The sequence below is a fragment of the Bradysia coprophila genome, unplaced genomic scaffold (genome assembly GCF_014529535.1).
Source record: "Bradysia coprophila strain Holo2 unplaced genomic scaffold, BU_Bcop_v1 contig_232, whole genome shotgun sequence".
Classification (NCBI taxonomy): Eukaryota; Metazoa; Arthropoda; class Insecta; order Diptera; family Sciaridae; genus Bradysia; species Bradysia coprophila.
Window position 1 is genome coordinate 21,216,837 of NW_023503493.1, and position 22,287 is coordinate 21,239,123.

At 36.1% G+C, this 22,287-nt stretch overlaps 4 protein-coding genes across 6 annotated transcripts; 2 read left to right on the forward strand and 2 right to left on the reverse strand.

Annotated features, from left to right (window-relative positions):
• Positions 1–53: 53 nt before the first annotated feature.
• On the forward strand, positions 54–1,908 carry LOC119076248. 3 transcript variants are annotated; one of them, XM_037182914.1, is made up of 3 exons: positions 58–1,364; positions 1,416–1,430; positions 1,535–1,908. In XM_037182914.1, exons 1-3 carry the CDS (start codon positions 209–211, stop codon positions 1,591–1,593), a joined length of 1,230 nt encoding a protein of 409 aa, XP_037038809.1. In that variant the 5' UTR covers positions 58–208; the 3' UTR covers positions 1,594–1,908. The 3 variants fall into 3 exon arrangements, with proteins under 3 accessions (XP_037038808.1, XP_037038809.1, XP_037038806.1); XM_037182913.1 differs by having other exon boundaries at positions 54–1,431; positions 1,536–1,908; XM_037182911.1 differs by having other exon boundaries at positions 1,416–1,908.
• Positions 1,909–2,394: 486 nt separating this feature from the next.
• On the forward strand, positions 2,395–3,549 carry LOC119075581. Its single transcript, XM_037182048.1, has 4 exons — positions 2,395–2,683; positions 2,838–2,978; positions 3,074–3,307; positions 3,366–3,549. The coding sequence occupies exons 1-4, from the start codon at positions 2,395–2,397 to the stop codon at positions 3,506–3,508; spliced, it is 807 nt and encodes a 268-aa protein (XP_037037943.1). The 3' UTR covers positions 3,509–3,549.
• Positions 3,550–6,002: 2,453 nt separating this feature from the next.
• On the reverse strand, positions 6,003–6,610 carry LOC119076251 (40S ribosomal protein S24-like). Its single transcript, XM_037182918.1, has 2 exons — positions 6,604–6,610; positions 6,003–6,524 (listed from the first exon to the last, which is right to left on the reverse strand). The coding sequence occupies exon 2, from the start codon at positions 6,507–6,509 to the stop codon at positions 6,111–6,113; it is 399 nt and encodes a 132-aa protein (XP_037038813.1). The 5' UTR covers positions 6,510–6,524; positions 6,604–6,610; the 3' UTR covers positions 6,003–6,110.
• Positions 6,611–7,196: 586 nt separating this feature from the next.
• LOC119075582 (probable cytochrome P450 12b2, mitochondrial) lies at positions 7,197–22,011 on the reverse strand. Its single transcript, XM_037182050.1, has 16 exons — positions 21,876–22,011; positions 19,109–19,208; positions 15,594–16,114; positions 15,417–15,532; positions 15,193–15,352; positions 14,883–15,131; positions 14,604–14,821; positions 14,432–14,435; positions 10,185–10,286; positions 9,127–9,226; positions 8,368–8,888; positions 8,192–8,307; positions 7,971–8,130; positions 7,669–7,917; positions 7,390–7,607; positions 7,197–7,322 (listed from the first exon to the last, which is right to left on the reverse strand). Exons 1-16 carry the CDS (start codon positions 21,972–21,974, stop codon positions 7,214–7,216), a joined length of 3,042 nt encoding a protein of 1,013 aa, XP_037037945.1. The 5' UTR covers positions 21,975–22,011; the 3' UTR covers positions 7,197–7,213.
• Between the last annotated feature and the right edge of the window lie 276 nt (positions 22,012–22,287).

Consider the following 22,287-nt stretch of genomic DNA (forward strand, 5'->3'; position numbering starts at 1 on the left):
CCGTATTGTTCAGACCAATCTGAACTTTTGTTTATCTTAATAGTTGGCACAGACAATTAAGTTTCTAAATTATGTAATGTCAAGCATTGTACTGTGCAATTTAGTTCATATTATAACGTTGATCTATAAACAACAGTCTTTTGATTCGACATAAAATAATTGAACCTGAGAAACCGATATTCCTTAAACATTTGGGGGCTCAACCGGGATGTCGGTTGCTCAACCGTTTGTTTATTTAATTCGCGTTGTAGTTGTGAGAGAAATCGGCTGTTTTTTTATCAAATTATCGGTCGATGAAAGTTTATGTTCCGACAAGTGCGAACAATCGCGTTCTAAGACAATAGACATTTTTGTGAATCATTCAAATTTGTATGTTTGTGAAAAGAATCAAATGGTTCTAGTTGTTTCATCGAAAAGATACGATTTAAAGAGTCAAGTGTTCAGCGAGTTGGAAGTTTTACGATTTGTGCCCATTCTCTCAATGTTCATTTGTGAGAAAAACGTGGATGGAAACAAAAGGTCGCTGGTTAACAAAAGATCCACGTTGTCTCAAATACACGCTTCGAGAATAATCATCGAATTGCAGTTTCATGTAGTGGCTCATGGATTGGCTTCGTGCTCTACTGTCTTTCAGTGTTCAATAATGACAGAGAAGCTGATTTTCGACTACAAATTGGTGCATTCGAGTATCACTATGCAATTAGTGTATGCCAGTACAGCTTGGTTGACGTCACCATTTCTTTGTTTCAAAGTTATCGTGTGCAATAATCGTCTACCAAAGACAATCAATGGAGTAGAGCAGTGGTCATTTTATGGTTTCAATTTTGGTCAACTGCAATCCGTACAGCGAAAACCGGAATTTACAATTTTGACTTTATGTGTTTCAATAGTCAAACATCATCGAGTATTCCACATTTCAATCGTTTGTTCGATTAAAGTTTCATTTCGAGCATTGGTTTCGGCGTCTCATAACGGATCAAGCAATCATTCCAGTTCGTCTTTAAGCGTGTCAAAGGCCGAACGAGTCGGAAGTTGCAAGGCTGACAGATCAGCTGGATTTATTCATCTTGCAGTAATTGTTCCAACTGCCGTTTCTTCGTATTATTGTGGTCAATTGCAGACAGTCAATGGAGTATCAATGTGTGAACAATTAGCGGAATGTTTCTCGACTTGTTTATGGAACATGAGTAGTCTTCAACATCGTTCGCTGGAGAATGAAGCGCTCCATGGTATCCGAAAACGATTATCCAAGAGATTCATCAGTCGTCGGGCAAAACCTGCCATTATGTACAACACAAATGCTGCGAATTTTGTGGACTGGATAACAGAGCTTTCTAAGGCACAGCAGAGCGCACTGAGAGAACAAATGGACGAAATAGTCGCTTTATTTACCAACGACGGCGTCGATTGGGAATTCAATCCTACAACAGCAAGTAATTTCGGAGGAATTTGGGAAGCAGCAGTGCAATCAATGAAGTTTCACCTCAAACAAATTGTTGGGTCGTCACATCTCACGTTTAAGGAGCTGACAATTCTTTTTTGTCAAATCGAGTGCGCATTTATTTCGAGACCAATGTGCAGCCTGACCGATGAGGATTTGAATTTGAGTTTATTTTTGAGTAAATTTTTCCGTTTCATTCATTTTATCTTCCGAGCCAATTTCATTTCATTTTGAATTTTTTGTGTTAGTTTTATTTGAAGACGATTTATAATGTCTTGGCCGGGAGTATGTTCAGACCAATCTGAACTTTTGTTTATCTTAATAGTTGGCACAGACAATTAAGTTTCTAAATTATGTAATGTCAAGCATTGTACTGTGCAATTTAGTTCATATTATAACGTTGATCTATAAACAACAGTCTTTTGATTCGACATAAAATAATTGAACCTGAGAAACCGATATTCCTTAAACACGTATTGTAAATAGATCCATCATCACAGATGCATTATTTAATTTCACTAACAATTAGTTTGCGCAAATGCAGAAGATCGTTAACATCACATGGACACCAGATATATGTAATTTTGTCGGAGGTAAATATGTTTTGATTGGAATGACTTTAATTGCATAGATCTGTATCTAGATCTTTGAGTGTGAATTCACAATGTCTAATGAAAATTATGACCTAAAATTTTATCATATAAGAAATATGATATGAAGTTAAACCGTCTATTGTAAGTTATCATTGACTCGGTGCACGCGTCCAACGCAACGTCGATAGAATATACAAACTTATTTTCAATAAACAAATGTTATCTATTGCAAAGTTTTTCAATTGAGAAGATCGCGATTCGTTTTTGTTGAAATGAGAAATTGAATTCTATTCTAGTGTTAATCAAACCAAACTTTTTTCAAGTGCAAATTTATTATTTTTGACGAAACCCAATGAAAAAATGGTGATGGAATGGAAGAAAAAGTTCTTTGTGTTTTGCTTAATATTTGTAATTAGTGATATCAGGTGCAGCGAACAGAATACAGACAAATACATCACCTCATCTAAAGCGGAATGTTTTTCGTCGAAAAGATTGTTCTCGTGTATCAAATATAAGGCTGCTCGATTTATTTGGTCGGTAGCAGTCGGACGAATTCAATTTAATCTGTTGAACGATGAGCGTTTCAATCTAGTCAAAATTGCGAATGATAGCGATGATAACGAGTTCTGGGAATACAGACATGACCAAGGTTTGCTTTTAAAAATATAAATCGTGCACTCGTACTGTGGTAATGACTTTGTATTGGGAACAACAAATCTAATAATTTAATTTAAATCTTGCAAACATTTGGTATGTGTAGCTTCGGATAAATCGAGTAATAGTTGTTTTTCATTTGCTTACAGATGTGAGTGAGACATCGAAAATATTATCGTTCCTAAAGAGATCCGTTCACACGTTCTTAGCTGCACATGGTTTTCAAATATCGTTTGATAATGATATTGGAGCTCGACTACTGCCCGACGCACATTCGCATCATTCAACAGGTGGCCCAACTACTTCAATTGATCATTCCACATCCAAAGCAATTTACCAATTTTTTTTTCTTTCTTTAATTGTGAAACTTCAGTTCATATTCGAGGGAAAAAGAAACGTAAACTCAAGCTGATTGTGCCCCTTTTAATTTTATTAAAAGTGGCTGCAATATTAGTGGGTATCGGTGGCATCCAACTGCTGCTGGTCGGTGGTGGTCTATTTTTTTATCAATATGTCAGAAATTGTGCCCAGAACACTGTTGAGAAAACTACACCAAGCAATCCACAATGTAAATCTCAAGAGGTAACGATGCGTACTAGCATAATTGATCAAGAACCCGGTAAGTGTTTAATTTTGTCAGTAAAATTTCAAAAACAAATAAAATGTTCGATGTTTAGAGTCACCCTTTGCGAATTATGAATATCGTTATATCAGTCCACCATCGTATCACAGTTCAGCTTCCTCTGCAAAGGATTGGGCGAATAACAGGGCATATAGTGCATATGAAATGGATGCAGTTCTTAGCCACTCGCAGTTGTAAAGCATATCATTGGTAACATGATACTTGACTTGATCTACGTTCATTCGACAGACTAAAATAAAATCTTTCACGGTTGTTGTAACATGGATTTTTATATTTAAAACTATAGCTAGAGGCCCTTTCTTACTTTTATCGTCGTGAGTCAGTTCTTACTTTTATCAGTTCCAAAAAAAAAATTGAATTTGTGCGGCGTTCAAAAAAAATTTGTTGATTTCTTGTGGTCAGTTTATTTGTGTGTATCTTGCGTATCTTGTGTGAAGATGAGTACATCGTGAAAAATAGTTGAAAAATGACTGAAAAATCCAAGGCTGTATATTTTGGGGAGGTCACGCAGATCGCCATTTTATTAGATACGCGGGAACCCACCTTTTCCATACAAACAAATTCACCAAAATTGAATTTGTATGGCGTGGTGAATTTTTCGTATGAAACGTGGTGTGTAACCTGCGTATCTGCATCTGTGTGACCTCCCCAAAGTATACAGCCTTGGAAAAATCAACACTCTGCAAAATGATTGAAAAATTGCGGCGCGAAGTTTTGAATGTGATTTATTGATTAGTTATCAGTTGAAATTATTTCCGTTTCGTTCTGGGATGCGATATGTTGAACTTAAACTAATACATTAATCAATTAATCACATAAAACAGAAAATTAGGTTCGCACATTCAAAATGTGGCGCCGAAATTTTTCAATCATTTTGCAGAGTGATAATAAATAAATAAATAAAATCTTCACACAAAATGCACACAAATAAACTGACCACAAGAAATCAACAAATTTTTTTTGGAACTGATACGTAAAATATAGCACATCCATATGTCAATGACTCCATTTGCCATTTGTGCAATAATTTAAAATTTGGAACAAGCCATCAAATGTAAGACCGAATGATTTCTGATTACTTTTTGTGTTGTCTTGTAAATTTGCGGAAGATTTTTAAGAATGAATTTGCCAAGGTTTCGAACACCCGAGATTCAAGCCACATCCGATCCGAATGATTGATGACTCTATAGAATCGTTAGTCCTGACAATTTTGTGTACAAATTTTTTTCTGGTTGTCACGGCCGAAAATATGACATCTGGAAATTTTCTCAGAATCGATGGAACCTCGGTGAACTTTAACAAGCGCTATGACATCGCTAATACAATTATTTGATTTAATTATTATTTATTATGAATGTGGAGAACCTCAACTTTACAGCGATACCCATATGTAGTAGTTTGACACGTGACTCCTTAACAAATAAATACACCCCCCAATCTTTTTGGACTCAGGCGACCAACATTATTTTGATGCTAAGGACCTCGATACTAGTTCTGGAGCTGGTGCCTATCTGTTCTGGTGCCTATCTGTTCTGGTGCCTTTCTTGGAGTGCATTGGTTTGATTGAAAATCGAAGACAACTTCATTCAGTTTTGTCATTCAGCTCCAAATTGCGCCAAAAAACAAGTTGAACCTGCTGCTTGATTATCGTTTTAGATTTGCTTTTTTTTAAATATCTTTTTTTCAATGTCTTTCGCGGCTAGTTTATTAGGAAAGTGTATGCTGGAGGGTAAGTTGTTACTTTGACAAAATCCAATAACAAAAATTCAGATCGATGTCCATCGTTTTCTAGATTCCAGACTGGAAGCGTTCCGTATGTTTGATCTGATGTCCGAAGAGCGTGGACTATTGTTCATAACTGATTTAACCGGAATTCTCATAAGTCAAGATGAAGATGAACCGATTCGATGTCATTAAGAAGAAAAAATGGTTTGGAGGTGATCAGCAGCTGAAAGTGAATATCAAATCCGCGGTAAATTTCATATAACATTTCGGTGTTTTCATGGTTTAAAGTTGTTCTCGTTTAGTTGCTGCACGCCCTAGGAGGTGTTTCATCCATTTATTATGGTGAAATCCTAAAAAAAATTTACAGAACACGTGGCCTGATGTGATACTATGGTCCCTACTATGATCCAATCATTTAAAGACGTGACGAGAGGCATGCAATTCCGTACAGTAGATGAGCGGGATGATATGCATTGTGCCCGATTAAAGTACTTCAATCGGTTTCTGAACCGAGGCGTCGAGTCATTTGGACTGATGGAGCAAATCGATGTTTATCTAGTCAAGAAGAACATAATGACAAGTCAAAACAAAAATGTGTGTAGTGAGGCGCTTTACTTCCTCATAGATATGCTGCGTCTATGTCCGAAAGAACAAGTGGAATTTGTGGTAACTGCATTGATCACGGAAGGACTGGCGACTTATTTAGATTATATCGAAAGCCTTAAGCATAACTCGTTTACCATCTTCTTAAGCAATTACGATTGTCCTAAACTTAATTTTGCCATCACAGCCTTACATAGAGATTTTCCCAAGGCCCCAAATTATTGCTGTTGTTCAATTGAATTCAAACTTAAACAAAATATAAATAAAGATTCTTCCTCAGAATCCTCCGTTTCTTCTTTCTATTTCAATGCTTCTGCTGCTGCAACAAATAAAGGAAAGGATGTATGGTGTCACTTCCGTGGAATACACTTTTATTGAATGGAATTTCTACATTTTCAAAACCAATGTACCATCAAAAATGTATGAAAATAACCCATAGATTTCAATGCGATTATTTCTTAACAGCTTGGCCGACCTTTGCTTTCTTGGTACCACGGACCTTCTTCATTCTGTTGCGACGTTCTTTACGTTGTTTGCGTGTCTGTTTCACTTTAGAGTACAAACCATGGCGAGCCAATCGATGTTTTGGTTCGAATTTCTTTGCAAGATCCAATGTATCGTAGATCACAGCGAATCCTGTTGAACGTCCACCACCGAAATTTATTCTGAACCCGAATACAAAGACAACATCCGGTGTCACTTTGTACATAGCGGCCAGTTTCTCGCGGATTTCAGTTTTTTTGACAGACGACAAACCGGGATGTAGAACATCGCATACAATTTGCTTACGGCATAGTACACGGTTAGTCATGAACTTTCTCGTACGAATAGTTGCAGTTGAAGCTAACATTATGCGGCTGTCGTTCTGTGCAATGATAAAATGCACTTGTTAAACATAACCTCAATGATTCATTCAGCCCATGTGGTTAATAAATTAGCTTCACAGGGAACAATTCTTGAGAAACGATCAAGTGCACATGAATCCCTGACCCAAATTCACGCAACTCAAAATTGAAGAACATTTGGGTCCGACCCAAATTCACGGCAGTCATAAGTACGGAACATATTGGTCCGACCCAAATACATGCAACTCAAAATTGAAGAACATTTGGGTCCGACCCAAATTCACGGCAGTCATAAGTACCTAACATATTGGTCCGACCCAAATACATGCAACTCAGAGTGGAGGAACATTTGGGTCCGACCCAAATTCACGGCAGTCATAAGGACTGAACATATTTTAGATAATTGCGATAGCATAACTCTTTATGTAATATGATTTGTTATATACAGTGTACACACACACACACATACGTGTTATGTACATGTTACTAGTCCAAATATTGGCGTTGGGCTCTTCAGCCCGATGATTATTATCGAAAATTGTAAAAATTATGTATTTCTGAACTCAGTGACGAAACGTCAAGCATTGACACTTTTAAGAAAACTTTGCTTGCAACTTGGTGATAAATGCTTTTTAGGTACATGATGTGTATCGTACCCTCGTACCCTCGGTCTGTAGCTTTTCTAATGCTTCAATAAAAAGTTCTTAGATTACAAATCTGTAATTTTATAATTTAAATTTGATGCTGGCGTAATGACTAGACCATTTGCGAATTTTATTGGACCATGGTTCCATTCGATTTTGAATTGTCTCAATAATCTGAAATGTAATTTCCAGTTTCGATTTGCGACTGCCAGCAAAATGTATGAAGTGATAAGACACTCACCTTATAGTTAGAACTTCAATTTCCATTTCAGCGAAACGGCGACCAATGCAGGCTCTGGCCCCGAAGCCGAAGGGAAGCATGAGAAATGGATGAATGTCCTTAGCGTTCGGACAACCCGCTTGTGCTTCCTTCAAGAACCGTTCTGGTATGTACTCATTAGGTTTCTCAACAAACTTATCGTCTCTCAGAAGTGTGACCGATCCCATTATACAGTCAGTCTTTGAAAGAACGAAGAAATGAGAGAGAAATTCGTTGAGGGAAATTATAGAAAAATGTTACTCCTTTCGGGATTTGATATCCTTGCAGGACAAGGTCTCGACCAGCAGCACGCACATTTCCCGCTATTATTGGAGTCAATCGCATCGATTCCTTCAAGCACGCTCTCATGTAAGGTAGGTTATTAAGACTTTCCGGTGTTAACGCTTCATCAGCATTGGGCAAGAGAGTCATGACTTCTTCTCGTAATTTATCTTGAACTTTTTGATGGGTAGCAAGGTTATACAACAGCAAAGATGCTGATGCTGAGGTCTGGTGAAATTTAAAACAAAAGTTAAGCTTTGTAGAACGTATCACAAATCTACCGTATCTATTCCAGCCAGCATCATATCCAATGCCATGACAATAGCATAATCTTTGTCGACTTTCAGAATCTTTTGCAGCACACTATCTTCACGGCTTTCGCTGTTTTCTGTTTGATTAGCCAAACGTTCAATTGCTCGGTCGATATGTTTTTTCGATAAACTGCGAAGAAAGTAATTTTCAAATTAGAATTCTCAATAATAAAACTTCACTGGTTTGCTACTTTGTCATCACTTCAAACGCATTCATCAATCTGTTAAATTTTGGTGTTTTGTAGTACTTCCATATGGATGGCTGAATGTCTAGTTCAAACGCAAGTAGGAAGAACTCTTTCACCGCCTGCAAAGATCATGAATGCATGAATTGTTGATCTACAACCAAAACCTTGCCGTGACTAACATTAATTAATTTCTGATTTTCCGGATCATCATCACTAGTAATAAGGCCTAATCGATGCTCTAGTGCAATCAATGCGATGGATTCTAGCGACCATTTGTTCATTTCATTCTGAAAATCATCTGGCATTTCGTTTTTCTCGTCGCGCAATGTTTTAATTTTTTCAATAAAATCTCTGGCCACACAATCAATATCCGGTATGTATGCCTTCACCAGTTTGGGCTTCATCATAATTGGATTGGCAGCTGATCGCAATTTTGCCCATGGTTCTCCATGATCGCTGACCAATCCAGCTCCCTTTGTGAAAATATCGGGACGAACCTTCTTTCGATAGTAATCAAACGTATCGATTCCTTGACGTACAGGCCATTGACCCTCATTACGAAAAACTGTTTCCATGTCTTTCGGATCGAATGTGAATATCTTGTCTGGTCTGCCAAATAGTCCAGGAAATTTAAATATTGTGCCGTAATCCTTGTAGAGCGCCTTATTCATTTCGAAGAAATGTAGATTGTGGTATTTACCTGAAATCGGTCATTTTATGTTATATTACCGCAACATCAGTCCACAAATTTCATTTATCTTGTGCTAAAGGTACTTTTGATAACAGCCAAGTTTCATAAAATTTTCATTTAACTTTGTCATTGTTTGTGTGCTTAATCATTTCCCCGTTATCAAAACACTGTAACAATACAATTACCGAATCATCGTACAAACATGGATGAATTGCCAACGTAAAATAATTGAAAATAATTCACATACCTCCTGGCAAAAAAGATCGGAAAAATTCGAATTTCGATGGTCCAGGAAGAGAAGAGAAAGGCTTAGCATTATTCCATTCGACTTCATTGTTTTGGTCGACCTAAGAAAAAACAAAGTACAAAAAATCATAAGTTATTTGCCTAACAAAACCGTCGAGAAATGAGTTTTATCGGTCATACGTGAATGAAGTAAAGACATATTTCCCCAAAGTGCAGTGAGTAAAATAATGAAAATCATAACAGAAACGGTCTTATGAGCTCTATACTGCTTTACTATACAAATGGAATACTGATAGATTAAAGAACCTAAAGGAAAAAACAAAAATGAGATTTGCAAAGACCTACTTACTAAGTCCTTAACCTTCTTCCATAATGTTAAGGACTCAGACAAGTCTTTATTCTGATGACTACAAATAATAAATTTGCATACCATTTTTTACCACTATCCACGCATAGAAACAGAAACAAGCAAAACGACTGTAATGTCTCTTTTTTGGATTGAATACTAGAACTTAACGTTTTCAGTTCAGTCCTTATGTAAACAATACCAATCAAATTTTTAAGAGCCAAAATGCGACAAGAAAATATTTCGTGTAAGTTAAAAAAAACTCGTATAATGCACTTTCTCATCATTGTTAATTTTCACCTTCAAAATTATTCGAGAGACGTTAATTCAAAAGATAAGGTAACACATATAGATTGATTGAGTTGAGTAAGCCTGATAATACCGAAAGATAAATCCGATTTGATCTTTAAATGGAACAACATAACAACAACTGGACTCTGAAAGTGTTGTTGAGTTTATTTTTGTATTTTGTTTTACCACACACGCCACACACTCAATGCATACATATTTGTCGATAACAGAATCATACGTAGTATAACCATATGGTTGCGAAAAAAAAAACAAGTTTCCACACTAATTTGAAATTATAAAAAGTACAAAAAATTCGATTGTGACGTCATGCACGAAATACCATACACATAAAGATCAGATGTGAAGATTTTCGTTTGATTACTAAGATGAAGCATCGTATTTTTTATTCACAATTTCAATACCTTAACTTGAGCCTCTGCTTGAGCTGAAAGTGCTCGTATGTGCCATTTTGTAGTTATACCAATTTGTCGATAGTTTCGACCACAATATTGCGTTAACATTCTCTATTTTTCAAATTTGTAATCAATTTCCTTACTTAAAAAATTCTCTACTAAAAGCCAAATATTAAGTTATGTACAGACCAAACACTTTCTTTCATCTAAATATTTAAAAAAATCAAAATTGAACGTCGAGGTATATAAACGAGTTGTGCGCTGCTGCGTACGAACTCGATGATAAAATATTTAGCAATGATTATTGTCGCTATATTTTGCGATTCGTAAAATTTTTCAGTTTTTTATATCTTTTACGAATGTTACCTACTAAATTATTGTTCGTAGATTAGATATTTTTCCGTCGAGTCACGATGATTAAACCAAAAAAGCAATTTCAGATACAAAGTTCAGTTAGTGATGCGTCACGGAAGAGGAAGAGTTTTCTCCTTATATGAAAATAGCTTATCTTATACCAAATGAGTCGTTGCGCCGACAACAAGGGATAAAGATGAAGTTCAGTTCCTTGTGTTTGTTTTTGACTCGGATCATAAAAAGTTATCACTATCCTCCTACGGCTATGGAATGATATTTTCGGCTGGGTAATCATTCTTTCTTAGTCTTTGGGGAGGCCTATGTCCACAAACTATTCAACATAGCACTTTAAATTCTTTATTTTTTTTATTGGTTTCACCAAGACCTTACCTATATCAATAAAATTGCTGAATCTGTCAACTACCAGAGATATTAGTCGATGATCCCAGAGAGTCGTTTAAAGTTGTTACGGTCGATGTTCTGGCTCAGCAAGCAACTGAACCATTTTTATTATAGTTTGTGCCATCATTAGAACTATCATTAGGAATACATTTCAAGAACTTTTAATTTTGTCTTTGTGGATTCAACTTTTTTACTCTAGTTATGTAAAGAACTATTGTCGCCGAATTTTCTATTTCGTTCGATTTTCACAAAAAACCAAACTAATCTTCGAAGAAGACCACACTAACAGTTTTATCAACCAAAAACCATACTCTGATTGAATAGAATCGAAATATTGCAGTTTTCTCTGTAGCTACTCGAATTATTAATTAATTTAGCGATAAAGGCGTAATTGAGTTCAAAACAACGATTTTATTTCGATTAAGAACATTATTATGAGCAAAAAATTATTCTAGACCATAACAAAAAAGTTTTTAGTTTTTTTTTTATAAAGCTGATTTTGTGTTCATAACATGTACAACCCAATGGAGAAGGGTCATTTGCCAAATGAAGAAGGGCATTTTGTTTGCATCTTTGCTGAATATCCCGATTGTTTTATATGTAAATTTTCGCAATTTGGACTGAATAAAAAGATGGCGCGCTGCACGCATGTTGACGCAGGTTTCTGACTTTGCTTATTTTCTTAATTTTTCACGATACTTTACTGAATTAAAAATTAATTATGCAAAATTTCCATGCATACACAGATAAAAATATGGACCTAGATCTAAATCTTTTTGGGATTAACAGTACCCGACCGAATCTTTTTTAGAATTTAAATTTAATCCCCTCAGGGATTACTTGAACTTATTACTAAATAATTAATCCCTAGAGGAATTAAATTTTAATCTTTGAGGCCCTAACGTTTGACGCTTGTTTACTATGCGTTGAAACGAAAATCTCATTCTAATCTGATCAAAATGTTATTTACACTCGCCAAACCATGAAAACACTGAATATCACGCGCCAAAAGTTATCGGAAACAACACTTTTTTAGTTCTCTCTCAGCAGACCTTGCAAACAGGTCTAGGGATTCAGACGATGTTATGCTTAATGGTGGAGTTTGTTTATGTTATTCGTCAAAGAGAGAAATTTGATACGAAGGCGGAGCTTATTCTCCGTATCAACGAGTAGTGTGATGCACATCGAACGATCGACTCGTACGTCTTTGTATCGCGTATTTTCGGTTTCGTCTTTATTCTTATACTTCTTCTATACATTTAAGTTTAACCTTGAGCAATGTGTAACAATGTGATAAAAATGCTTTGTATTTGGTTTTGTTGTTTGTGTGTTTCATGGTGTGACGAGTGCAAAATTTTGAGCATCACTGGATTGAAACCACTCAATCACAGTATGTGTGTGAATTCGTATCCCACGCGAATTATTTTTGTATACTTATATATCATGCAAAAATTATTCTCTCGGTATACGAATTCACACGTATACTGTAATGTCGTGGTTTCCATCCAAGTGATGCAAATAACTATTGTAGTGCAATAATAAAAATTCTTACCCTACCTTCTTTCACTTCAGAAAAAAAAATTAAAAAAAAAGATTATTTTATCTGATATTGTGTGATACTACAGTTTTTAGCTAAACCTCTGATATGAGAAGAAGCTTTTTTGTGAATCTGGAATGAGAAATGTTTTTATTAAACGGAAATTATTTTTTTTATTTACCTGACGAGATTTGAACCCGGGACCCCCTGCACTTCAGTCTACGATCTTACCACTGCTGCAATTTGTTCTTAATCCCAACGTGGCTTATTGTGAACCGTTGTTTCAAAGAAACTAATTCCTCGTGGGATTAAAATTGGGATTAAAATGCAAATTGCCAGATGGCAAGATCGTCACTTTAAACCTCGATATTTTTTCATGATTTTCATTTTTTTATTCTTCTGTAGTTTCCTTACCATTCTTTATAAGTATTTAACCATTTAAATTCAAAAAATGTCTGTTTTCCCATAGTAATGTGAAATAGTTCGCTGCTAAAATTGTCCTTACTGCCATTTTCAATCAAGAATTTCTCTATACTATCTTTAGCCATATACATATTAACTGGTAGTATCTTTACAAACCGACTTAAAATTTCTATTCTGAGCCTGGTATTGTAAGGCAGAATAAACCATCGGTAGTACGATTGAAACATTTTAACACCAGAAATGTCCGTTTCAATTAATGTTTCTCACATAACCATATCTTGTTCGTAAATCGTGTTCGAACTAAATTAACACAAAAGTATGATTTCAAGACGATTAATAGGGGCCGTCCATAAAGGACGTCCGCGATTTTTCTGGAATTTTAGACCCCCCTCCCCCCTTGTCCGCACTTTTCCACTACACAAATGTATGGTGGTCACACTTAGGCGACCCCCCCCCCCTCACCCCCATAGTGCGGACGTCCTTTATGGATGGCCCCTAAATTATAGACGGAAAATTCTAAGCAGCAGTATCATCGTTCAATCCTCAATATTATTGTTTAATCCCTGAAAGAATTAAATTTTTTCAATTTCTGGCGAAGATTAAAATTCTAATCCCGAAAGAATTAATTTTTGAAAGTAATCCCCTCGGACCTAAAAATTGTAATCCCATATTTTTATCTTTGTAATATAATGCAAAAATACTTCAAATAACGTTCGGCATCGAAATAAAATATAAAAATGTTTTATTTGGTGCGACCTGTCTTCCGAATTAAGATTTATTTTAGATGAAGTTCGTAGGAAGAAATTTGTTTGTAAAATTTCAGCCTGAAGATGGTCGTTACAAACGGCCGAATGCAAGTGAGATAAAGCAAAACGTAAACAGTGATGTTTCATTTTATTGATCAGCACCAAGAAAAACTCAAGGCTGTATACTGTTGTGAACGTGAACGTGAACCATGAGTGGGTATGGAAGAGCAAGCGCTCTGCTTGTTGTTTTGTTTATCTCTGAATTTAGCTCCTTATTTATAGGCATTTCAGATGAGGATGTCTTTCAGTGATTCCAAACGTCCTGTTAAAGGACGCAACGATTGATCTGCACAGGATCCACTTCAAAATTTCGATGCAAGTGATCGTACATACATGCATAGCGTTAAAGCAGACGACGTTAACCTTGTGTTAAGAAATATAAGAGATTGAGTACTCGGCTTCATCTCCGTATGATGAATGGTGCTAACGCACCCCCTCTGCTTCAATTGCTTTCACACGCTCCATCCTAACATCTGAAGACTACACATTACATAAGGACATTGCCTCAAAATCTGACATCTAAAGACAACATTTTAAGAAATTTAACATATAAAGACTACTAGCCACGTTGCCAAAACAGTATACAGTCTTGTAACTCTATGACGTAAATCGTCGGTGCTAATTCATTCACCACATTTCAAGTAGAAAGGAAAAGAGGCCAACGATTTAAGAAACTGGTAGAGTTTCAATAGGTGAGGTAATGCTTTTTCTTTAATAAAAAGTTCTTAGATTACAAATCTGTGATTTTATAATTTAAATTTGATGCTGACGTAATGACTAGACCATTTGCGAATTTTATTGGACCATGGTTCCATTCGATTTTGAATTGTCTCAATAATCTGAAATGTAATTTCCAGTTTCGATTTGCGGCTGCCAGGAAAATGCATGAAGTGATAAGACACTCACCTTATAGTTAGAACTTCAATTTCCATTTCAGCGAAACGTCGACCAATGCATGAGCGTGCCCCAAAGCCGAAAGGAAGCATGAGAAATGGATGAATGTCTTTAGCGTTCGGACAACCCGTTTGCGCTTCCTTCAAGAACCGTTCTGGTATGAACTCATTAGGTTGTTCAACGAACTTATCGTCTCTCAGTAGTGTTACCGCTCCTATTATACAGTCAGTCTTGAAAAGAACGAAGAAATGAGAGAAACATTCGATTATGGAAGTTATAGAAATATGTTACTCCTTTCGGGATTTGATATCCTTGCAGGACAAGGTCTCGACCAGCAGCACGCACATTTCCCGGTATTATTGGAGTCAATCGCATCGATTCCTTCAAGCACGCTCTCATGTATGGTAGGTTATCAAGACTTTCCGGTGTTAACGCTTCATCAACATTGGGCAAGAGAGTCATGACTTCTTCTCGTAATTTATCTTGAACTTTTTGATGTGTAGCAAGGTTATACAACAGTAAAGACGCTGCTGCTGCGGTCTGATGAAAGATAAAACAAAAGTTACACTTTGTGAAACGTGTTACCAGGTCACAAATCTACCGTATCGATTCCAGCCAGCATCATATCCAATGCCATGACAATAGCATAATCTTTGTCGACTTTCAGAATCTTTTGCAGCACACTATCTTCATGGCTTTCGCTGGTTTCTGTTTGATTAGCTAAACGTTCAATTGCTCGGTCGACATGTTTTTTCGATAAGCTGCATAAAAAGATGTTATTTTCAAATTAGAATTCTCAATAATAAAACTTCGCTGGTTTGCTACTTTGTCATGACTTCAAACGCATCCATCAATCTGTTAAATTTTGGCGTTTTGTAGTACTTCCATATGGATGGCTTAATGTCCAGGTCAAACGCAAGTAGGAAGAACTCTTTTACGGCCTGCAAAGAACGTAAATGCATGTATTGTGGAGCTACAACCACAGCCAATGGCGTCACTAACATTAATTAATTTCTGATTTTCCGGATCATCATCACTGCTAATAAGGCCTAATCGATGTTCAAGTGCAATTAATGCAATGGATTCTAGCGACCATTTGTTCAGTTCATTTTGAAAATCATCTGGCATTTCGTTTTTCTCGTCGCGCAATGTTTTAATTTTTTCAATAAAATCTTTGGCTACACAATCAATATCCGGTATGTATGCCTTCACCACTTTGGGTTTCATCATAATTGGATTGACAGCTGATCGCAATTTTGCCCATGGTTCTCCATGATCGCTGACCAATCCAGCTCCCTTTGTGAAAATATCGGGACGAACCTTCTTTCGATAGTAATCAAACGTATCGATACCTTGGCGTACAGGCCATTGACCCTCATTACGAAAAACTGTTTCTATGTCTTTCGGATCGAATGTGAATATCTTGCCTGGTTTGCCAAATAGTCCAGGAAATTTAAATATTGCGCCGTAATCCTTGTAGAGCGCCTTATACATTTCAAAGAAATGTAGATTGTGATATTTACCTGAAATCGTTGATTCTTATATGGCTGATGCTATTCGACACCGGTGTCAAATAGCATGCACTGTGTTGTGTGGCTATTCGACACCGGATGCGAATAGCCAAGCAACACAACGCTATTTGACACCGGTGGCGAACAGCCAGACAACACAGTGGATGCTATTTGCATCTGGTGTCGATTAGCCACACAACACAGTATATGCTAATTGACACTGGTGTCGATTAGCCAGGCTATATAGCTGATGCTATTCGACACTCACATTTGGGAGCCAGAAATAAATTTCGCGCGCGCGTCGGAATCCACTTTTAGATCACATATTTTTAAGGAATAAAACTTAAACCGGACAATGATTTAAGTGATATTTCGAAATAGTAATAGATGCAGCCATCCATGACCTGTCCTGTGACGAACATCTTGGATTCTAATGAGTTTCGGTCCACTAGTGATGATAGCGAAATTATAAATTGACAACTTTTTGGAGCAACCTTCATCTGATCTGATCTGATCTACGCTGGTAATTTTTCATAAAACAAAAAAAATCCACGGCGAAAACTAAAAATAAACCATTACCATATCGCTTAGAGATGTGCGGGACGCCCGAAATTCACCTACCCGACCCGGCCCAGCCCGGCCCGACCGGGCTTGGGTCCGGGTTTCAAAAATTAGTCGGGCTCGGGCGGGCTCGGGTTTCAAAAAAAAAGATTCGGGCTGGCCCGACTTTGTTCGTCTTTTAAAAAAATGTGAAATTTTAAAGGAAAATTTAAAGAAAAATTGCAATACAGTCTGAGCGTAAGCTTACTTTCAAGTGTTCGATAGATTTGTGAGACTACATTATTATAACGATAGGTAACTGAACGATTTCCAATTGTAAGCCGCGCCAATTTTAGGTTTTTTCGCTCAGTAAAAAAAATACGGGCCGAGTCGGGCCGGGCCGGGTTTAACTACAAAATTCTCGGGTCGGGTCGGGCTCGGGCATTAAAAATTAGTCTGGGCCGGGCTGGGTCGAGATTTGAAAATAGGTCGGCCCGCACATCTCTAAATATCGCTGGAAGTATTTCAATGATATATTTGCATATCTGATGTATGGAAGATGTGAAGATTGCTTCCATGAAAGATATTTGAGTGCAAAATTGTTTCATTTTTTGTTTTCCTTACACCCGATGAACTTAGTTTTTTCAATCCACAAATACAATCTAATACAATCCATTTAAAATCGCACTGATATCAGTATGAATGGTGCGTAAAATGTACGAAGTACGTACATAATATGTACGAAGTACGTACATAATATGTACGAAGTACGTACATAATATGTACGAAGTACGTACATAATATGTACGAAGTACGTACATAATATGTACGTAGTACGTACATAATATGTCCGTAGTACGTACATAATATGTACGAAGTACGTACATAATATGTACGAAGTACGTACATAATATGTACGAAGTACGTACATAATATGTACGAAGTACGTACATAATATGTACGAAGTACGTACATAATATGTACGAAGTACGTACATAATATGTACGAAGTACGTACATAATATGTACGAAGTACGTACATAATATGTACGAAGTACGTACATAATATGTACGAAGTACGTACATAATATGTACGAAGTACGTACATAATATGTACGAAGTACGTACATAATATGTACGAAGTACGTACATAATATGTACGAAGTACGTACATATTATGTACGAAGTACGTACATATTATGTAAACGGTTCTTGAAGGAAGCGCAAACGGGTTGTCCGAACGCTAAAGACATTCATCCATTTCTCATGCTTCCTTTTGGCTTTGGGGCACGCTCATGCATTGGTCGACGTTTCGCTGAAATGGAAATTGAAGTTCTAACTATAAGGTGAGTGTCTTATCACTTCATGCATTTTGCTGGCAGCCGCAAATCGAAACTGGAAATTACATTTCAGATTATTGAGACAATTCAAAATCGTACGTAGTACGTACATAATATGTACGAAGTACGTACATAATATGTACGAAGTACGTACATAATATGTACGAAGTACGTACATAATATGTACGAAGTACGTACATAATATGTACGAAGTACGTACATAATATGTACGAAGTACGTACATAATATGTACGAAGTACGTACATAATATGTACGAAGGTTGTTATGTGGATTGTGAAAATACAATGTATGTAAGTAAAGGCACAGCACTGCTACTAGCATGAACATAGAAAATATTCGGAGGCTAATGAAATCACAGTATGTCTTGTGTTTCTTTTATAACGATAGATGAATTGTTTTCGTTGTATGAGCTAAAGCATCTTTTATCACTAAAGACTCAAAATTTGACACTTGTCAGTTTAGTGTTCATGGTAGTAGCAGTGCTGTGGTAAAGGGAAAAAAACGTTTCTAAGCTAGAATTTATTGCTGTATGCTTTCTGTCTTATCTACGATTCGCTACAAAGGATTTTAATTTATTACTTTCCAAAAAAAGAAGTTAAAATAATTCAAAATTGATGGAGTACTTGATACATCAAGTTATCATAGTTTCTGTTATCAACACCTCTTGGCCTTCTTACACGAAATACCAACATAAATGAGTGTGAAAGGTGTCAATTAGCATGCCCTGTGTTGTTTGGCTATTCGACACCGGTGTCTAATAGCATGTACTGTGTTGTTTGGCTATTCGAAACCAGTGTCAAATAACATGTACTGTGTTGTGTGGCTATTCGACACTGGTGTCAAATAGCATGCACTGTGTTGTGTGGCTATTCGACACTGGTGTCGAATAGTCACTCCGTTCTTATATTATCATTGGAACATCAGTCCACAAATTTCATTTGTCTTGTACTGAAGCTACTTTGATAACATAAAAGTTATATCAAATTTTCATTTAACTTTGTCATTGTTTGTGTGCTTAATCATTTCAACAAAACACACTGTATAATATAATTACCGAATCATCGGATGAATTGCTAATGTAAAATAATTCAAAATAATTCACATACCTCCTGGTATAAAGGATCGGAAAAGTTCGAATTTTGATGGTCCAGGAATAGAAGAGAAAGGCTTAGCATTATTCCATTCGATTTCATTGTTTTGGTCGACCTAAGAAAAACAAAATAACAAAAAATCATAAGTGTTTTGCCTCACAAAACCCTCGAGAAATGAGTTTTTTCGGTCATGTCAATGAGGCAACGATACATTTCTCGAAGTGTAGTGAGTAAAATAATAAAAAGCACAACACAAACGGTCTTATGAGTTCTCTTTCTTTACTATACAAATAAGATAAAAGATTGATAGATTATTAAGAACCTAAAAGAAATACAAAAATAAGATTTGAAAAGAAGTACATCTTGAGACCTTAGTATTCTTCCAGAACTAAACTAAACTATGATGAAGAGACTATTGGCACAAAGTGCCAATAGCCACAGTATTATAATGTGACTATTGGCACACTATAAATAAAAAGACAACGAACACCCGAATTATTAAATTTCTCGAAAGTCATTGTTCGCAGGCCGTATGAATTATATTATCGAAAATGCTAGGAGTTTTGTTTTTTCCTACTGAATTCATCCTTCTACAGATTGTGTATGGAAGGAGTTTGTTTTGTTCTAACTGAATGCATCCTTCTACAAACTATGTAAGGAAGGAGTTTCAACTGAATTCATCCTTCTAGAGATTGTGTTAGGAAGGAGTTTGGTTTGTTCCTACTGAATTCATCCTTCTACAGATTGTGTATTAGAGTCGGTCGATTTTTGAATATTTTCCATCCGAGCTTCTGGACCTAGCTGATCCGACTCAGCAAAGTCTAAAGAAAATTTTAAGACAAAAAAAAAACCAAAAATGTTCTATTCTTTGCCCAAGACGATTTTTTGAACATCTTCTAGTTTTATCAACACTCTAAAGGCTTTTTTGTCTATGCCAAAAAGTGAATTGTTGGTAAAACGGTCTTAGTATAAAATACAGGGTCTACTCTAATAAAAAAACTCAAGGGACACATCCTTTTTGTGACGAAAATACTTTTTGCGGGTAAAAAAGTTTCGCAGGTTTCCGATATTTTTATTTGAGAGAGGTTTCTATTAAAATATTTTCTTCAAATGAGACCCCTCAACCAACCTCAATAGTCGAAAAAAATATTTTTGTCAAATGAGACCACTCAGCCAGCCTCAAAAGTCGAAAAAAATATTTTCGTCAAATGAGACCACTCAACCAACCTCAAAAATCGAAGAAAAAGTTTTCGTCAAGTGAGACCACTCAACCAGCCTCAAAAGTCGAAAAAAATATTTTTGTTAAATGAGACCACTCAACCAACCTCAAAAGTCGAAAAAAATATTTTTGTCAAATGAGACCACTCAGCCAGCCTCAAAAGTTGAAGAAAATATTTTCGTCAAATGAGACCACTCAGTCGGTCTCAGCAATCGAATAAAATACTCGAAAAGAGACTACTCGTTCGATCTCATGCGATCTGAAACATTTTCCACGGTGAGACTGCTCACTTAGCCTCGACAATTCCGTCAAAGAATACCAGAAAAGAGACTTCTCATTCGGTCTCATGCGGTCTGTAAACTTATCCACTGTGAGACTGCTCACTTAGTCTCGACAATTCCATCAAAAAATACTCGAAAAGAGACTTCTCATTCGGACTCAATAGATCTCGAAAATGACAATTTGTTCATCCAAAAGTTTCATCACACAAAAAAAAAAATTTTAGACTGCATTGAGACTACCAACCATTTTTAGACCGAAATGAGACCGTTGAGAATACTTTTTTCGTGGTCTCATGAGTCCGACATTTTTACCCGGGTAGCTTATTTTAAAGCTACGTTGATAGGGAACCAAGAAGTAAAAAGATTTTGAGAAAAGTTTTAAATATGGTCGAGTGATCGCTATGAGAGTGACTAAAAATTAGAGTGGGGTATCGTTAGAAAGGTATGACCTCTGACTATAAGATAAAAATTAACTTCGATCAAAATATGTCCATTCACCGAACTTTTGTGACAAAACGATTTCAGTGGGGTGTATGAAATTTTATGAAATGAAAAATTTTGTGTGGGGAAGGAGCTGGTCCGATTTTACTGAATGTTGTTCTGAGCTCCCAAAAGATCCCTGAATCGACACCCGTTCTTAGTTTTTGGGTGCATTTCGGAAAAACTTCTTTTTTGTTGAGGAGGGGTGTGATCATATGTCTCGAAAACCTTCGGTTGATTTTATATCGTAGTTTCAAAATAGTATTTTTCGCTACAAGTGACGAAAAGTAGGACGAAAAATGTTGTATACAACTCGATGATAAATGATTTTTTAGGAACACGATGTAAATAACTATGTCCTAACGCATGTTGAGAAGCTTTTTTTTAGCGAACAAAAGGTTTCCAGCACGAACTGGAGGCGAAACAAATTAACTAAAAATATAGAACTTCGTAATTTTGCCATAGAGTAGAACATTTTTTTGCTCAAAATAGTGTCTCCAACGAAAAATATTTGAATAGACTAACTTAATTTTCACCTTCAAAAATGTTTCATGTTAATTCAAAAGAGATAACGTAAAACACACTATGGATTGAGTCGAGTAAGTCTGTTAATACCGGACGATAGGTCTGATTTAATCTTTAAATCGAACAACTGAACTACGAAAATTCTGTTCCACAATAATTTGAAACTATAATTTACAAAAAAAAAGGATTGTGACGTCACGCATGAAATACCGCAACCATAAAGATCAGATGTGAAGATTTACTTTTGATTATTAAGATCATATCACAATTTCAATACCTTAACTTGAGTCTGTGCTTGAGTTGAAAGGGCTCGTATGTGCCATTTTGCAGTAACACCAATTTGTCGATAGTTTCGACCACAATATTGCGTTAACATTCTCAATTTTTCAATTTGTAATCAATTTCCTTACTAAAATAAATTCTATACTTAAAGCCAAATATTAAGTTATGTACAGACTAAACACTTTCTTTCATCTAAATATTTAAAAAAATCAAAATTGAACGTCGAGGTATGTAAACGAGTTGTGAGCTGCTGCTTACGAACTCGATGATAAAATTTTTAACAATGATTATTGTTGCTATGTTTTACTTTTCGTAAAATTTTTCAGTTTTTTTATATCTTTTACGAATGTTACCTAAAGATAAAGGTGAAGTTCAGTTCCTTGTGTTTGTTGTTGACTCGGATCATA

Excerpts from the sequence above, each read along its gene's own strand:
- LOC119076248 (XM_037182911.1), top strand. The coding sequence starts at position 209 with ATGTCGGTTGCTCAACCGTTTGTTTATTTAATTCGCGTTGTAGTTGTG. Across the intron at positions 1,365-1,415 it reads GCAGAGCGCACTGAGAGAAC|TCAATCCTACAACAGCAAGT; the intron begins AAATGGACGAAA and ends TCGATTGGGAAT.
- LOC119076251 (XM_037182918.1), bottom strand. The coding sequence starts at position 6,509 with ATGTTAGCTTCAACTGCAACTATTCGTACGAGAAAGTTCATGACTAAC.
- LOC119075582 (XM_037182050.1), bottom strand. The coding sequence starts at position 21,974 with ATGTTAACGCAATATTGTGGTCGAAACTATCGACAAATTGGTGTTACT. Across the intron at positions 15,533-15,593 it reads AAAATCAGAAATTAATTAAT|GCCGTAAAAGAGTTCTTCCT; the intron begins GTTAGTGACGCC and ends CGTTCTTTGCAG. Across the intron at positions 15,132-15,192 it reads TGCTGGCTGGAATCGATACG|ACCGCAGCAGCAGCGTCTTT; the intron begins GTAGATTTGTGA and ends ATCTTTCATCAG.
- LOC119075581 (XM_037182048.1), top strand. The coding sequence starts at position 2,395 with ATGGTGATGGAATGGAAGAAAAAGTTCTTTGTGTTTTGCTTAATATTT. Across the intron at positions 2,684-2,837 it reads GGAATACAGACATGACCAAG|ATGTGAGTGAGACATCGAAA; the intron begins GTTTGCTTTTAA and ends ATTTGCTTACAG. Across the intron at positions 2,979-3,073 it reads ACATTCGCATCATTCAACAG|GGAAAAAGAAACGTAAACTC; the intron begins GTGGCCCAACTA and ends TTCATATTCGAG.